At 46.4% G+C, this 19,144-nt stretch overlaps 1 protein-coding gene across 1 annotated transcript in view; it reads left to right on the top strand.

Moving 5' to 3' along the window:
- The first annotated feature begins 2,504 nt into the window (after window positions 1-2,504).
- Window positions 2,505-19,144, top strand: part of LOC146075794 (venom factor-like) — a 186,926-nt gene continuing 170,286 nt past the window's right edge. Inside the window, exons 1-3 of the mRNA XM_083185393.1 lie at window positions 2,505-2,655; window positions 12,028-12,217; window positions 13,540-13,702. Of these exons, the coding sequence (XP_083041519.1) occupies window positions 2,594-2,655; window positions 12,028-12,217; window positions 13,540-13,702 (415 nt within the window). The 5' untranslated portion in view covers window positions 2,505-2,593. The remainder of the gene's footprint in view (window positions 2,656-12,027; window positions 12,218-13,539; window positions 13,703-19,144) is intronic.

Genomic DNA, 19,144 nt, shown 5'->3' with positions numbered 1-19,144 from the left:
AGCGTCTGAGCGAGTGCTCAGACGCTGCCCGGCATTAGACTGCGCATGCGCAGTCTAATCCCGGAATTGGATATTCCAATCCCGGGATTGAAATCCCGCACTTTTTGAGGCCAAATCCCGGGATCCCGCCGATCCCGATCCCGGGATTGGCCACCCTAGTGTTGACACATTCGTATCGCTCACTATGCCCGGAGGAGCCACTAGTGTCCACAAAAAACATTGCTGCATGTTTGAAGTTTGCAAACAAGTACCTGGCTGTTCCACAACACTACTGGCGAAATATTCTGTGGACAGATGAAACCAAAGTTGAGTTGTTTGGAAGGAACACACAACAATATATGTGGAGAAAAAAAGGCACAGCGCACCAACATCAAAACCTCATCCCAACTGTGAAGTATGGTGGAGGGGCATCAAGGTTTGGTGCTTCTTTGCTGCCTCTCGACCTGGACAGATTGCTATCATTGACCATCTGTCCACCAATTGAAGCTCAACAGAAGATGGTTGATGCAACAGGACAACGACCCAAAGCACAGAAGCAGGTCAATAACAGAATGGCGTCAAAAGAATAAAATATGTCTTATGGAGTCGACCAGTCCTGACTCCTGACCTCAACCTGATTTAGATGTTGTGGTATGAACTCAAGAGAGCGATTCACACCAGATATCCCAAGAATATTGCTGTACTGAAACAGTTTTCTAAAGAGCAACAGTCCAAAATTCCTCCTGACCATTGTGCAGGTCTGAAATGCAACTATAGGAAATGTTTGGTTGAGGTTATTGCTGCTAAAGGAGGGTCAAACTGTTATTAAATCCAAGGGTTTACATACTTTGTACACCCTGCACTGTGAATGTTTACATGGTGTGTTCAATAAAACATGAGAACATATAATTGTTTGTGTGATATTAGTTTAAGCAGACCGTGTTTGTCTATTGATGAAGATGAAAACACATTTTATGACCAATTTATGCAGACATCCAGGTAATTCCAAAGGGTTCACATACTTTTTCGTGCAAAAGTATCATTATTATATATAATGAATATATTTAACAAGGTGGGTCCCAATATTGAATCTTGTTGGACTCCACTATGGGCCATACCACAGATGGAATGTATGCCATTTACCACCACTATCTGTCCCTGATTGTGAAACCAGTTTTTAATATAATTATAAATTGTATCTCCTACCCCCCTAAGTTACCTAGTTTTATTAATAACCTTTTATGAGGCACTGTGTCACTGTGTCAAAAGCTTCAACGAAATCAAGCAGTATTACATAAACAGATTTCCCTAAGTCCAACCCCTTACTGAATTCCTTATAGAATCTAATTAAATTAGTGTGGCATGATCTATTTGTGACAAACCCATGCCGAGCCTTACTTATCAGCTTCTCCTTTTCTAAGAAATTTTGTATGCTATCTCTTTTTATTCATTCTAATATATTCTCAACAATAAATGTAAGGCAGATGGCTATCATTTTCAGGGTTTAATTATTTTAAATTTTTTTTTTACACTGAAGCCTGCCCATATCTGACTGATCCATGCAGGTTTCTGGCAAATACGCCTGGAAAATGAGTTGTATTTTCCAGGAGTATTTTTTCGGCAATTAGCGGCAATATATTGCATACCACCGCTTAGTAAATAAGGAATCACCATTCGAGTGGTGATCCCTACTCGTATTCTTTCGATGGCGTATGCATTCGTATTCGGAAAAATGAATACGAATGTGCCATGAATACGAATGGGTGTATTTTCGGCATAGTAAATGCCGAAAATACGTGTAGGCAGTCGTATTTGCATACGACTGCCTACGAATACGCCAAATCCAGGCATATTCACGTTACTAAATTTCCCCCACTGTGTTTGAAAAATGGCAGGAGCTGAAGTTTTGTCACTTTATCGCTCTCTACACACTGATAAATCTCTCTCAGTCAGAGCTGAATCATTTGAGACATTTGGGTGCCATCTGGAGACTGTGCAAACTGGTCATTGAGAATATTATTCACTTATGGGGCAATTTTCACCAGATTTTGACAGAACGGTCCGGGAAATCGGGTGAAACGTGTCAAATCAGATGTGTTTTATCTCTAATTGCGATCTGATGCTCGGTCCTGTGCTCTTTAGATCTGGAGATTGCAAGGGCTGTACTTAAGATTTCCCGGATCCTGCAGCCCTTGCCGGGATCGCATACGATACATCATATACAAAGGACCACATACAGTGTATCCTATGCGATTCTGCTGCCCAAACAGTTCAAGGGGGGTCGTAAGCAAAAGTCACAGTACAGTAGTTTATGGTGACCTAAAGAAGCTCAAGCTTATTTTAAGAGCTATGGACACTACATATTTTGGGAAAAACTCATGTCAACCTTTTTGCTTGTGTTCACCTTTTGTCTTTCCGTAATCACTGATTTTATAATCGGTGTTCCTTTATCTGCCAGGTTAATATTTTTGGCACACCTTGGCACCTAACTCTCTTAAATTCTCTCCAATTATTGATTAAAGGGATTGTTTGCTCAGAGCTCCGGACTTCATAGGGTGACTCTGTATATAACCCCCCTCCACTCAGAGAGGCAGCTCAGACCCCAGACAGAGCCATGGAGAGCAGAGGACTCTGTCTCATCCTCCTATGTGGGATTATCGGGACCTACGCACAACAGTGAGTATTGCAATGTTCACATCTCCTGTCAGATTACCAAAAATGGGATTTATAGTTATCTAATTTATCTATGTAACTTATTATTATTATTATTATTATTATTATTATTATTATTATTAATAATAATATTATTATTATTATTATTATTATTATTATTATTATTATTATTATTATTATTATCACTAGTGCTCCATTGCATCTAGTTAGATGCCTAAAAATGGTCTGGACTATTTAGATCAGGCCTGGCCAACCTGTGGCTCTCCAGATGTTGTCAAACTACAAATCCCATCATGCCTTGCCACAGTTTTTCCTATAAGGGAGTGTTAAAACTGTGGCAAGGCATGCTGGGATTTGTAGTTTCACAACATCTGGAGAGCCACAGGTTGGCCTGTCCTGATTTAGATCGACATTAACAGAAGATCAGCGCAAGCAAACGTTTGATGGGAACGTGATTGATAGTGCAAGGTCGATTTGATTTTTCGTGACTTTTTTAAATTAACCGACTTGTTCATACTGTACCATCCCATTGGGCATAGAGCGGTATTAATTCCTGGCCGCTAGTTGTCAAATTCACAGCTGTTGTTTGACAATCCGCGGCCGTTTTTGCCATCACTCCCCCTTTCCTACACTCAACAGTCGGAAAAGTCGAGCTGAGCGAAAACGGCCGGGATTCCGAATGTTGGGATGTTCTGGGGGAATAAAATTGTGTGTCAAGCGCAGCGAGCCACCATGCATGAAGCCATATGAGGGGACCTGATACACTTATATGGTGTCCATGTTGATCTATGTCGACATAGACACCTCAAAAAATTTAAAACCTAGTGTCGACCACATTGTCGACTACCTTTTGCTTGCGTCGATCTTCTGTTACTGTTGATCTAGACACTGCCATCCATTTTTAGGCAGATGCGTTTGACCATTAGTGGGGGTGGCTGGTTAGATGGGGGGGGGCACAGGGCTGGGGACGGGAGATGGCTGGTTAGGGGCACTGGATTAGGGAAAGGGGGTGGCTGGTTAGATAGGTAGGGGGGCACTGGGCTGGGACGAGGGTGGCTGGTTAGGGGGTCACTGGGATAGGGAAGGGGGATGGCTGGTTAGATAGAGGGGCACTGGACTGGGGACAGTGGGGGCTAGTTAGGGGGGCACTGGGCTAGGGATGGGGTATGGCAAGTTAGATAGGGGGGCATTGGGCTGGGAACGGGGTGGCTGGTTAGGGGGGCACAGGGCTACGGAAGGGAGATGGCTGGTTAGTTAGGGGGCACTGGGCTGTGGCCAGGGGTGACTGGTTATGGGGGCAATGGGCTAGGGATGGGGGTTGGGGGATGGAAGCACTGACCTGGGAATTGCAGTTCCTCAGCTCCGGCTGTGCTGCAGAGCAGTGATTGTGTTAGGTGAGGTGTGTGTGTGTGTGTGGGGGGGGGTGTCAAGTCCTGCTGATCTGTTCATCAGAAATGGAGCCTGGGTTGGGGCCAGGCGGCAGCCACCAAGACCAAGTCACTTCTCCCGCTGGTCTCATCTGGAGCCACTGGAGCTGGGTCAGCGCCGGGGGAGAGGGGGAGCTGCTGGTGTCACATTCAGCTGCTGATCAGTGCTACTGAGCACATTCAGCTGCTGTTCAGTGCTGGAGCTGGGTAAGCGCCGGGGGAGACAGGGAGCTGCTGGTGTCATTCTCGGGACGGCGCTGGGCGGCAGCCAACAATTTATTCCCCCCCGCTGGTCTTACATTCAGCGCTGGAGCTGGGGCCAGCACCGGGGGAGAGGGGGGGGGGGGGTCTGTCAAGTCATTCTCCCACTGGGGGCAGATAACAACACCTATAGAAGTGCCTTAGTGACAGTCAGAGACACTCTTTCTGTTTCTGCCTATATGAAAGCATGCCCCTGTCACTGAGGCAGTGCCACTGTGCCCAATCACATCTGCCTCAGTGACAGGGGCGTGCTTTCATATAGTCAGAAGCAGAAAGCATGTCCCTGACTGTCACTGAGGCACTGCTATAAGTGCCGCCTGTAATGCTTTTTCTAATGGGTATTAACCGCATGCTACTTAGCCCGCCCTGTGCCTGCCCCATAGTTCAGAAACTTTTACATTGACACCCAAAGGCACCGCTCTTGGTGCCTCCATAACCAATTAGAAGAAAAAAAAGGGGGGAAAATGATTATTATAATATAAAGCATATACTTATGACCAGTGGTCGAAGTGGAAATTTTGAAGTGGGGGTATGGAAATTTTGAAGTGGGGGTATGGAAAAGTAAAGAGTGAATATAGTGCGCACCTTCGGACACCCCCCTGTCCATCAACGTCCCCTGCCAGACTGCCCCGTTGTACAGGGGTATAACAAAAGCACAATATGTGCTGCTGAGTGATCAGAGAGCATCCTGAGGGGGAAAAAAAACTTTTTTTTTTATCTTCAGATTAAAGTGGGGGTATGCCATACCCCCGTATACCGCCCCACTTCGACCACTGCTTATGACACATAATATGTGTCATAAGTATTTTCTTTGTATTATTTTATTAATAAATGACTGCCCGTCCCTGTATTCTCATAAATTATCCTATATATTAAAATTATGCTTCTCATCTCTATGGGTGGAATTCAAGCCAACAGCCTTTAGATGGCGCCCGATGGAGAAATTCAAGTGGGTTAATAAGTGGCATGGCAAGCAGTACAGCAAATATATGTGTCAAACATTTTTATTCAGGTATGAGAAAAGTTTGATGTGAGTTTTTCATGTTTTTTTTGTTGACATATGTTGACATGGACACTGTATAAGTGTGCCACGTCCCCTCACATGGCTTGCTGCGCTCGGTGCATATGCTGAGCAGAGCAGTGGCAGGCAAGGGGGACTCCCAACTGCCCCCACCCGGCCCTGCAGGGGATACGGGACAGTCCCAAAAAAATGAGACTGTCCCGTGAAAATCGTGACAGTTGGGATGTATGCATTTACAGCTATTCTCAATGAGAACCATCACTTTAAAAGTAATATGGATACTTTTTTACAAACTCTTATTTGCAACAACTCTGTTACATTGTAGATCTTTGGCTCTATCTACGATAGAAAAAAGAGCTAAAGATTTAAAAAATATATATTGTGTGTATGATAATGCCACCGTGTATTCCAATTACAATGACAGGTGTGTATGAGGAAGACATCCTTGTTGCCTTATTGTACTTAATGCAATGGGATAACCAGCAGTCTGGATGCTGGCACTAGCCTGCGGGGGCCGTCCAGCTCAGGGCCAGGCCCGCCAACAGGGGGGGGTCTAGGGGTACTCAAGTCCCGGGCCCAGATAAAAATGGGGCCCGGGTGGCAGCATTGCTAAGAGACGCACATCTAATACACACCACCGCAGTTCCGGTGCCACTCCCGGCCGCGTCATTAGGCTGTCAGTGATAGAGTACAGCTGCAGCACTATTACACTCACATGAGATTGCTGCTTGTCCGCCCAGCTGATCCCGCTCCTTCTCACGTTGATTGGCCTTACATGAGGGTTCGTGCAGCTTGGTGGGATAACGTCATGCCGCACCTACTTCATTGCGCTCGCCTGTGCGTCCCTCTCCCTCTCAGCTGGGCTTTCCATGTACAGCACTGAGGTGGAGAACTCGAGGAGGAAGGAACCTGGCAGAGACCAGACCAGCCGCAGCTCCGAGTCCACAGCCACACACACACGAAGACAAACTTCTTCAACAAGAAGGTACACACTGGATCAGATGTTGGCCGTGTGGCACTTCTGTCTGTCCTCTTTTCCTTCTCATCCTTTCATCCTTTCACCCTCTCGCTTGTTATTGTTTCATACCTAATTGGGTTACTCAATCAACCTGACTAATCCATTTACCCACGTCTCTCCTCTCTGAAAGCTGTTCCTTGCCTGTCATCTTCTCTCCTCTTTCATATCCCAAGCTATCTCAATCTGTTATCTACCGTATCCTCGCTATCTACTACAGATGCTGTCTGTCTTTCCAAATCCCTGCTCTCTGTCTGCTTTCACTAATCTACCCTCTCACCTCTTGTCCTCATGGCTGATAATCTCTCAACTTCACATTCTTCTACCACTCCTCCCCCCTCCTTTCCCATACTTATCCTGACTCCTCGCCCCCGCTCCCCCACCCTCCCAAGGACCCAACCTCGCTTCTGCAATCCCAAAAACCTTATCCACATAAATACACAACCCACCCCCCTCTTTCCTGTGCCCTATGGAATGCCAGATCCATCTGCAACAAACTCCCTGCCATCCACGACCTATTAATCTCTAGCGCATTCCACCTCCTTGCTATCACTGAGACCTGGCTCTCCACCTCTGATTCTGTCTCTCCAGCTGCTCTCTCCCACGGTGGCTTCTCTTTCTCTCACACCCCCAGGCCTGACGGTCGCCAAGGTGGCGGTGTGGGCTTTCTCCTCTCAGCCTCCAGCACCTACAGTGTCATTCACCCTGAACACTCTCTCCTCTTCTCCTCCTTTGAGTCTCACTCCATCCGTCTGTACTACCCCTACCACCACTGTGTCGCTGCAATCTACCGTCCCACTGGCCCTATCTCCCAATTTCTTGACAACTTTTCCACCTGGCTTCCATACTTCTCCTCTGACCTACCTTCTGTCATTCTTGGTGACTTTAATATCCCCTTGGATAACCCCGCTGATGCTGGCACCTCCAAACTCCTCTCTCTCTGCTCCTCTCTTGGCCTATCTCAGTGGACTACCTGTCCCACCCACATCCACATCCTCAATCTCGTCGTCTCCCGCTCTTGTTCCCTTACCAACTACACTATCTTGGCGCACTCTTTCAGACCATAACCTCATCTCCTTCTCCCTCACTGCTTCCCCCTCTCCCACCCCCCTTCCCAAGCGCATTGTCTCACGGCATAATGTTAACACACTTGATATTGCTGCCTTCTCCAACATGCTGTGTCCTCTTCTCACCCCAATCGCCGCCATGTCCTGCCCGAACCTCGCTGCCTCCCTCTATAACGACACCCTATCTTCGGCATTGGACTCCGCCTGCCCTCCCTCCTCTATCCCCCTTTGATGCTCCAACCCCCAACCGTGGCACTCGCCTATCATCCGATTCCTTAAAAAGTGCTCTCGCATTGCTGAGCGCTTTTGGAAAAAAATCACGCTCCCTCACAGATTATCTGCATTTCAAATTAATTCTTTCCTTCTTCATCTCTGCACTTGCTCTGGCCAAGGAATCCTACTTTAAGTCCCTCATCCTTTCCCAATCATCCAACCCCCACAGGCTCTTCTCCACCTTCAACTCCTTGCTCCCCCCCTCCTCCAGCTCTTCCGTCCTCCATCGTAGCTGCTGATTTTGCTACCTACTTTTCAACCAAAATCTCCTCTCTCAGGACTGCCATCACTTCTGCCCTGACCTCACCCTCTCCCTCCTCCATTCCAACATCTCTACTCCCCTCCTTCCCACCCCTGTCCTTATTTTACCCCACCGCTGCCACTGAATTCCATTCTATCCTTCAATCCGCTTCTCCCTCCACCTGACCGCTCGATCCTATCCCCTCCAATATTATCCGTTGTCTCAGTCAGTCGGTCTGCTCTCACCTGGCTCACCTCTTTAATCTTTCCCTATCCTATGGGATCTTCCCCTCCTTCAAACATGCTCTTGTCTCCCCAATTCTCAAAAAAAAATCTAGACCCCAACTTTCCGTCAAACTACAGGCCCATCTCCCTCTTCCCTTTTGCCTCCAAGTTCCTAGAACGTCTGGCCTATAATCGTCTCCTAAGCCACCTAACCGCTAACTCCATTCTAGACCCCCTCCAATCTGGGTTCCGCCATTTACATTCCACTGAAACTGCCCTGACCAAGGTCACTAACGATCTACTATCAGCTAAATCCAAAGGCCTCTTCTCTATCCTCATCCAGCTTGATCTGTCGGCTGCCTTTGACACTGTTGACCACCCTCTCCTGCTCAACACCCTCCGCTCCTTTGGCATCACTAGCACGGTCTTCTCCTGGTTCACCTCATACCTCTCTGATTGCTCCTTCTCTGTCTCCACTCCGAGTTCCTCCTCTCCTACTAACCCTCAGCCAGTCGGTGACCACCAAGGGCCAGTCCTTGGCCCTCTCTGCTCCTCTCTTGGCCTATCTCAGTGGACTACTTCTCCCACCCACTTCCAAGGACACTCCCTCGATCTCGTCTTCTCCCGCTCTTGTTCCCTTACTGACTACACTATCTCTGCTTTTCCTCTTGCTGACCATCACCTCATCTCTTTCTCACTCACTACTTCCCCCTCTCCCACCCCCCCTCCCAAGCTCATTGTCTCACGGCATAACGTCAACACACTTGATATTGCTGCCTTCTCAGACACGCTGTGTCCTCTTCTCGCCCCAATCGCCGACATGTCATGCCCGAACCTCGCCGCCTCCCTCTATAACGACACCCTATGTTCGGCATTGGACTCTGCCTGCCCTCCCTCCTCTATGCCCCTTCAAAGCTCCAACCCCCAACCGTGGCACTCGCCTATCACTCGATTTCTTAAAAAGTGCTCTCACACTGCTGAGCGCTTCTGGAAGACATCACAATCGTCTCCTAAGCCACCTAACCGCTAACTCCATTCTAGACCCCCTCCAATCCGGGTTCCGCCCTTTACGTTCCACTGAAACTGCCCTGACCAAGGTCACTAACGATCTACTATCAGCTAAATCCAAAGGCCTCTTCTCTATCCTCATCCAGCTTGATCTGTCGGCTGCCTTTGACACTGTTGACCACCCTCTCCTGCTCAACACCCTCCGCTCCTTTGGCATCACTGGCACGGTCTTCTTCTGATTCACCTCATACCTCTCAGATCGCTCCTTCTCTGTCTCCACTCCGAGCTCCTCCTCTCCTACTACCCCGCAGCCAGTCGGTGTTCCCCAAGGGTCAGTCCATGGTCCTCTCCTCTTCTCCCTCTACACCACCTCTCTGGGCAACCTCATCAGCTCTTATGGCTTCCATTACCACCTTAATGCTGATGATACCCTAATCTATCTTTCCTCCCCTGACCTATCCCCATCACTCCTGTCCAAGGTCTCCGAATGCCTTACGGCCATCTCAGCCTGGATGACCCAACGCTTCCTGAAACTAAACATGGCTAAAACTAAACTTCTAATCTTCCCTCCCACGAACGTCCCTTCTTCACCAACTATCTCCATCAGCATTGGTGAAACCGAGATCACCTCCACCGACCAAACGCGCTGCCTTGGTGTCATCATTGACTCCTCCCTCTCTTTCACCCCCCACATTCGTGCTCTCTCACAGTCTTGCCGCTTTCACCTCCGCAACATCTCGCGCATCAGACCATTCCTCTCCACTGACGTGACCAAAATTCTCATTCACTCTCTTTTCATCTCCCCCCTTGACAACTGCAAAATCCATCTCTCTGGGCTACCTCTCGCCCGCCTCGCCTCGCCCCTCTCCAATCCATTCTTAACGCTGCTGCTAGGCTCATTTTCCTCTCCCACCGCTCCACCTCTGCCTCCCCCCTCTGTCTATCTCGTCACTGGCTCCCCATTCCTTTCCGGGTTCTTTTTAAACTCCTCACCACCACTTACAAGGCTTTCTCCTCCTCCACCGCTCCTTACCTCTCTTCACTGATCTCTATCCACACTCCCTCCCATCCTCTTCGCTCCGTCGCCGACCGCCGAATGACCTCTCACCTAATCACCTCCTCCCACTCCCGTGTCCAAGACTTCTCTCGTGCTGCCCCCCTGCACTGGAACAACCTCCCGCCACCCATCAGGCTTTCTGATTCCCTTACCTCCTTCAAGCACTCCCTCAAAACCCACTTCTTCCGACTGGCCTATACCTCCTCCTAACCTCTTTTGCTCCTCCTATACTGCCTACCCTACCCCTCCACCTGTTCCTACTTCTCCTATTGTTTTTCGTTCGTCCACCCACCGCCTTTTAGTATGTTAACTCTTATGAGTAGGGTCCTCCTTCATGACGTACTCACCCTACCTCTTTACCTCACCAGTGCTCCTGCCCTGTTCTTCCCTTCCTCTACTTCATCTTCAGTCTCCTCGACAATTTCGACACCTATGTCAGAACTGATGCTGATTTTAGTTCTACCAACTATTCCCTATTTATGCTGTATTTTATCAACACACCCTGTACGTTACCTTGTCATTTGTTTTTTGTTTGCTATGTACGGCGCTGCGGACACTTCGTGGTGCCTTATAAATAAACGTACTACTACTACTACTCTCCTCTTCTCCCTCTATACCACTTCTCTGGGCACCCTCATCAGCTCCTACGGCTTCCATTACCACCTTTACGCTGATGATACCCTAATCAATCTCTCCTCCCCCGACCTATCCCCATCACTCGTGTCCAAGGTCTCTGAATGCCTCACGGCCATCTCAGCCTGGATGACCCAACGCTTCCTGAAATTAAACATGGCTAAAACTGAACTTCTAATCTTCCATCTGGGGTCTGGCGAGCCCCGGCCAAGGATGACAGGGGCTACATCTGTAAGAGAAGTAAGATAAGTATAGAAGTGCGCTCTAAATTTTCACCAGAAGAAATACACAATGGTAAAACAAGGTATATATTTATTCAAATCATTGATGCATAGATTTTTCATCAGATAGACATTTCACATGTAGTTCACATATATAAAACCTACGCGTTTCGACCGCTAGGACTTCCTCAGGGGTGATCTGGATCCAATAGTATTCATGCAAAGGATTTTGTTCTCCTCAATATAAAAAATTGGACGTAGAATATAACAACATCAGAAATCGTACATGATACCTTGTCATATATATATACAGTTGTATCTCCATAGTAACCAGATATGAAGACAGGCTTTGAATAAAGTTTTTACAGCTCTCAGATGAGTGTGTCTCTTCAAAAATACTTGTACTCAGTGGCACATTCCGTTTTCTAGAAGACATTTGTGGCACCTGTCAGAGAGCATGCATATCTCTTTTTCATATGTCACCCTGCATGCTGGATCCAGAATCTCCGCCCCTTAGACTGCGGTCACAATACAACCGCAGTTTCAGGTTCCTGCATGCACGCTACCCTGTGCGTACATGCGCAGACTGCAGTAATGTTTTGCCACCTTAAAGCATTCGTAACCAATCAGAAATTAGCTGTGGCATTCAATAAAAACAAATCTGACTGGTTGTGATGACAGTTATGGCATCCGGGAGAATCATTTCCTGGAGCATGGGTCAGACTATCTATAGGAAGCTGGTAGCAGGCAGATGTGCCCTTGTGCTGGATAATATAGGGAAAACATATGTGGTGCCACTGGCATATTGCAAGCACAGTACAATGACACTGACCCCTGTATGCTAGTAAATCCTTTCCATGTTGTCGTATACTTTAAATGTGAGTATTCCATGTACTGTATGTACTGATATATATTTCCATCTACCAGATCATGCATCCTGATAACATCCAACGTTCTACGTGCGGACAGCGAAGAGACCATCATCGTGGATGGACAAGGTTCCGCATTTGATGCTGACATCACGATCCAAGATTTCCCCCGGAAGGCGCAGATTTTAGTTCAGGGAAGAGTCTCTGTCAGTGGTGCTAAAAAATTCCTAGGAACAACTAAAGTGACGGTAAGGTTCCGCTCTGTGATTGGTTATATGAGCTAGTATCATGTGCTGTCGTGTTGTATAACTCATACTTGCCGACTTTGGAGCTGCCCTCTCCGGGAGAGGGCTCCAGCTCTGTTAGGTAGGGGGGCGGGGCCATCGCCGGGAGGAAAAAGAACCGGCTTGGGGACGGAGCCACAGACGGGTTATGCTGTTGGGGGGTATGCCAATGGTAATCTTGTCATTTTAGCTATGCCCCAGCTGTGCAATGCAGGTATTTCAGTCATTGCATGGTGGGGTTAAAATGACGCAATCGCGTCATTGGTACTTGTGGATTATCACGGCTCCCATCGCATGCCATCGCATGCCAAATGTAGTGGCATGCGATTTGATACGATTTTTGCAATTTTTATGCATTATTGTTTTCAAAAATCGCATGCGATTTGATCGCATGCGATCGCATACGATTTTTAACAGAAAAGCATCCAAAAGTATTGAAATTAGTATGAAACATGTTCAATGGCCCCCAAATGGCATTTTTGAGGCTGTACCACCCCCACTATCAACGCAAACACGAAGCGTGGCAAGCGGCGGCGGTACGCGTCCTACGACCTTTTCATACCCCCACTATCCACGTCGGTGTGGAGTTGAGAATAGAAAGTGTGGCGAGCGCAGCAAGCCACCCAGCCCGAAGCATGGCGAGCGCAGCGAGCCCCGCGAGGGGACGCGGACACCTGTGAAGCCCGCGAGGGGACGCGGATACCTGTGAAGGTATCCGCGTCCCCTCGTGGGGCTCGCTGCGCTCGCCACGCTTCGGGCTCGGTGGCTCGCTGCGCTCGCCACACTTTTTATTCTCAACTCCACGCCGACGTGGATAGTGGGGGTATGAAAAGGTCGTAGGACGCGTACCGCCGCCCCTCGCGGGCTCAATGCGCTCGCCACGCTTCGGGTTCGCGTTGATAGTGGGGGTGGTACAGCCTCAAAAATGCCATTTGGGGGCCATTGAACATGTTTCATACTAATTTCAATACATTTGGATGCTTTTCTGTTAAAAATGCGATTTTTTTCCTGTACGATGGCCATCGTGGGAGCCATGATACTCCACAAGTACCGCATCATTTTACCCGCGGACACCCCCGCCAAGGGGTGATTCGCGGGAGATGGGGGTTATGCGGGAGGGTTGCCCCCCTTTCCGGGGGGGGGGGGGGGGATTCTGCTCACTCCGTTATTCTTCTACCGCTTTCCCAGTATTTGACTTCTAACACACTTGTGTACTGTTCTATGGATGTGTATAGGTTTATGTATCTCCCATGTTGTAACATTTTGGGCATTTTCATTTATTGTAGATTCCATCTAAAAATTTGGACACCGACCCAACTAAGAAGCAGTTTGTCTATGTCACGGTGAGGTCCCCCGGCTGCAACCTGGAGAAAGTCGTGCTGGTCTCCTATCAGAGCGGATATATATTCATACAGACCGACAAGACCGTCTACACGCCCGGAACCACAGGCAAGGAGCTATAGATGTACAATATTGGTCTGAATCTGAATTGAATGCAGTGGGGCTGATATTGCAGGGCTGGGGGCGGACTGGGGCGGGGTAGGAATTCCCTCATGGGAACGCTTTTACCCTATGAGCCCACCCCCTACAATATAGCCCCCCTTCCCCCAGTGCTTAACTGTAACCCCAATCCCAACCTTTTGGATCCAACAGTATTCTGTTGGGATCCAGCTGTTGGGTAATCTAGATACTGTAGGAGCCAATGGGGAATGAGCGGCCGGGGCAGGCACATTGTGAAAAGGGATTAACTAGGAAGAAGAAGAAAAGGATTCCCAATTCGGGGCACTCATTCAACTGATCTATGATATATTGTTTCTGTTTGAGAGTGTCCACCGACAAAATAGAATACAAATTAAAATATACCTTTTATTTGATAAATTTAACCCCTTCCTGACAGAGCCAGTTTTTGCGTTCCTGACAGAGCCCTTTTTTTCAAATCTGACATGTCTCACTTAAGTGGGGATAACTTTTTTTTGCTTTTACTTATCCCAGTGATTTTGAGATTGTTTTTTCGTGACACATTGTACTTCAAATTAGTGGTAAATTTGGGTCGATACAGTCTGTGTTTTTTTGTGAAAAATACCAAAATGTCGTAAAAAAATGGAAAATTTAGCAATTTGCAAAATGTTAAATTTTCTGCTTGTGAGACAAATAATCATACCACTCAAAATAGTTAATAACTAACATAGACCATATGTCTACTTTATGTTTCCATCATTATTTCAACTTCCTTTTAATTTTTTTGGACACTAGGAGGCTTACAATATGAATAGCAAATTCTCAAATTTTCAAGAAAATTTCAAACACTGATTTTTTTAGGGATCAGTTCAGTTCTGATGTGACTTTGAGGGACTTGTATGTGAGACACCCCCATAAATGATACCATTTCAAAAACTGCACCCCTCACAGTATTCAAAACAGCATTTTGGAAGTTTGTTAACCCTTTAGGTGTTTCACAGGAATTAAAACAAAGTGCAGGTGAAATTTCAAAATTTCATTTTTTTTTGCAGATTTGCAATTTTAATACATTTTTCTAAGGAACACAGTACATTTTACTAGAGAAATGTGACTAAAAATTGATTCCCCCAATTCTTTTGTTTTCATAAATATCCTATATGTGGCCCTAGTGTGCACGTTGACCAAACCACAGGCTTCATAATAGAAGGAGCACCTACTTGATTTTGGAGCCTCCTTTTTATGAGATTATTTTTTAGGCACCATGTAGGTTTCTAGGCACCATAAGATGCTAAAAGTTAGGAACCCCCCACAAGTGACCCCATTTTGCAAACTACACCCCTCAGGGAATTCATCTAGGGGTATAGTGTACATTTCAAACCCCCAGGGGTTTCACCAATTGTGGTACAACTGGGCAGTGAAAATGAAAAATTATTTTTTTTACACAAAAATGCAGTTCTGGCTCCAAATTTGTCATTTTCAGAAGGTATGAAGGAGACAAAGCACCCCAAAATCTGTGCCCCAATTTCTCCCGAGTACGGCAATGCCTCACATGTGACCAAAAAATACCATTTGGGTGCATGGCAGGACTCAGAAGGGAAGGAGTGATTTTTGGATTTTGCAGCTCAGATTCTGGTGGAATTTTGGTGGGTGCTATGTCGCATTAGCAAGACCCCCCAAGCACCAATACAGTGGAACCCCCCCACAAGTGACCCCATTTTGCAAACTACACCCCTCAGGGAATTCATCTAGGGGTATAGTGTACATTTCAAACCCCAAGGGGTTTCACCAATTTTGATACAAGTGGGCAGTGAAAATGAAAAATTACATTTTTTTACACAAAAATGCAGTTCTGGCTCAAAATTTTTCATTTTCAGAAGGTATGAAGGAGAAAAAGCACCCCAAAATATGTGCCCCAATTTCTCCCGAGTACGGCAATGCCTCACATGTGACCAAAAAATACCAGTTGGGTGCATGGCAGGACTCAGAAGGGAAGGAGTGATTTTTGGATTTTGCAGCTCAGATTCTGGTGGAATTTTGGTGGGTGCTATGTCGCATTAGCAAGACCCCCCAAGCACCAATACAGTGGAACCCCCCCACAAGTGACCCCATTTTGCAAACTACACCCCTCAGGGAATTCATCTAGGGGTATAGTGTACATTTCAAACCCCCAGGGGTTTCACCAATTTTGATACAAGTGGGCAGTGAAAATGAAAAATTACATTTTTTTACACAAAAATGCAGTTCTGGCTCAAAATTTTTCATTTTCAGAAGGTATGAAGGAGAAAAAGCACCCCAAAATATGTGCCCCAATTTCTCCCGAGTACGGCAATGCCTCACATGTGACCAAAAAATACCAGTTGGGTGCATGGCAGGACTCAGAAGGGAAGGAGTGATTTTTGGATTTTGCAGCTCAGATTCTGGTGGAATTTTGGTGGGTGCTATGTCGCATTAGCAAGACCCCCCAAGCACCAATACAGTGGAACCCCCCCACAAGTGACCCCATTTTGCAAACTACACCCCTCAGGGAATTCATCTAGGGGTATAGTGTACATTTCAAACCCCCAGGGGTTTCACCAATTTTGATACAAGTGGGCAGTGAAAATGAAAAATTACATTTTTTTACACAAAAATGCAGTTCTGGCTCAAAATTTTTCATTTTCAGAAGGTATGAAGGAGAAAAAGCACCCCAAAATATGTGCCCCAATTTCTCCCGAGTACGGCAATGCCTCACATGTGACCAAAAAATACCAGTTGGGTGCATGGCAGGACTCAGAAGGGAAGGAGTGATTTTTGGATTTTGCAGCTCAGATTCTGGTGGAATTTTGGTGGGTGCTATGTCGCATTAGCAAGACCCCCCAAGCACCAATACAGTGGAACCCCCCCACAAGTGACCCCATTTTGCAAACTACACCCCTCAGGGAATTCATCTAGGGGTATAGTGTACATTTCAAACCCCCAGGGGTTTCACCAATTTTGATACAAGTGGGCAGTGAAAATGAAAAATTACATTTTTTTACACAAAAATGCAGTTCTGACTCAAAATTTTTCATTTTCAGAAGGTATGAAGGAGAAAAAGCACCCCAAAATCTGTGCCCCAATTTCTCCCGAGTACGGCAATGCCTCACATGTGACCAAAAAATACCAGTTGGGTGCATGGCAGGACTCAGAAGGGAAGGAGTGATTTTTGGATTTTGCAGCTCAGATTTTGGTGGAATGAATGGTGGGTGCTATGTTGCACCAATACAGTGGAACCCCCCCACAAGTCACCCCATTTTGCAAAGTACACCCCTCAGGGAATTCATCTAGGGGTATAGTGTACATTTTAAACCCCCAGGGGTTTCACCAATTTTGATACAAGTGGGCAGTGAAAATGAAAAATTACATTTTTTTACACAAAAATGCAGTTCTGGCTCAAAATTTTTCATTTTCAGAAGGTATGAAGGAGAAAAAGCACCCCAAAATATGTGCCCCAATTTCTCCCGAGTACGGCAATGCCTCACATGTGACCAAAAAATACCAGTTGGGTGCATGGCAGGACTCAGAAGGGAAGGAGTGATTTTTGGATTTTGCAGCTCAGATTCTGGTTGAATTTTGGTGGGTGCTATGTCGCATTAGCAAGACCCCCCAAGCACCAATACAGTGGAAACCCCCCACAAGTGACCCCATTTTGCAAACTACACCCCTCAGGGAATTCATCTAGGGGTATAGTGTACATTTCAAACCCCCAGGGGTTTCACCAATTTTGATACAAGTGGGCAGTGAAAATGAAAAATTACATTTTTTTACACAAAAATGCAGTTCTGGCTCAAAATTTTTCATTTTCAGAAGGTATGAAGGAGAAAAAGCACCCCAAAATATGTGCCCCAATTTCTCCCGAGTACGGCAATGCCTCACATGTGACCAAAAAATACCAGTTGGGTGCATGGCAGGACTCAGAAGGGAAGGAGTGATTTTTGGATTTTGCAGCTCAGATTCTGGTTGAATTTTGGTGGGTGCTATGTCGCATTAGCAAGACCCCCCAAGCACCAATACAGTGGAAACCCCCCACAAGTGACCCCATTTTGCAAACTACACCCCTCAGGGAATTCATCTAGGGGTATAGTGTACATTTCAAACCCCCAGGGGTTTCACCAATTTTGATACAAGTGGGCAGTGAAAATGAAAAATTACATTTTTTTACACAAAAATGCAGTTCTGGCTCAAAATTTTTCATTTTCAAAAGGTATGAAGGAGAAAAAGCACCCCAAAATATGTGCCCCAATTTCTCCCGAGTACGGCAATGCCTCACATGTGACCAAAAAATACCAGTTGGGTGCATGGCAGGACTCAGAAGGGAAGGAGTGATTTTTGGATTTTGCAGCTCAGATTCTGGTGGAATTTTGGTGGGTGCTATGTCGCATTAGCAAGACCCCCCAAGCACCAATACAGTGGAACCCCCCCACAAGTGACCCCATTTTGCAAACTACACCCCTCAGGGAATTCATCTAGGGGTATAGTGTACATTTCAAACCCCCAGGGGTTTCACCAATTTTGATACAAGTGGGCAGTGAAAATGAAAAATTACATTTTTTTACACAAAAATGCAGTTCTGGCTCAAAATTTTTCATTTTCAGAAGGTATGAAGGAGAAAAAGCACCCCAAAATCTGTGCCCCAATTTCTCCCAAGTACGGCAATGCCTCACATGTGACCAAAAAATACCAGTTGGGTGCATGGCAGGACTCAGAAGGGAAGGAGTGATTTTTGGATTTTGCAGCACAGATTTTGGTGGAATGAATGGTGGGTGCTATGTTGCACCAATACAGTGGAACCCCCCCACAAGTCACCCCATTTTGCAAAGTACACCCCTCAGGGAATTCATCTAGGGGTATAGTGTACATTTCAAACCCCCAGGGGTTTCACCAATTTTGATACAAGTGGGCAGTGAAAATGAAAAATTACATTTTTTTACACAAAAATGCAGTTCTGGCTCAAAATTTTTCATTTTCAGAAGGTATGAAGGAGAAAAAGCACCCCAAAATATGTGCCCCAATTTCTCCCGAGTACGGCAATGCCTCACATGTGACCAAAAAATACCAGTTGGGTGCATGGCAGGACTCAGAAGGGAAGGAGTGATTTTTGGATTTTGCAGCTCAGATTCTGGTTGAATTTTGGTGGGTGCTATGTCGCATTAGCAAGACCCCCCAAGCACCAATACAGTGGAAACCCCCCACAAGTGACCCCATTTTGCAAACTACACCCCTCAGGGAATTCATCTAGGGGTATAGTGTACATTTCAAACCCCCAGGGGTTTCACCAATTTTGATACAAGTGGGCAGTGAAAATGAAAAATTACATTTTTTTACACAAAAATGCAGTTCTGGCTCAAAATTTTTCATTTTCAGAAGGTATGAAGGAGAAAAAGCACCCCAAAATATGTGCCCCAATTTCTCCCG

The sequence above is a fragment of the Crinia signifera genome, chromosome 4 (assembly GCF_055691185.1).
Source record: "Crinia signifera chromosome 4, ASM5569118v1, whole genome shotgun sequence".
NCBI classification, from domain to species: Eukaryota; Metazoa; Chordata; class Amphibia; order Anura; family Myobatrachidae; genus Crinia; species Crinia signifera.
The sequence above is the reverse complement of the archived record's forward strand: the minus strand, read 5'-3'. Positions and strand labels throughout refer to the sequence as shown.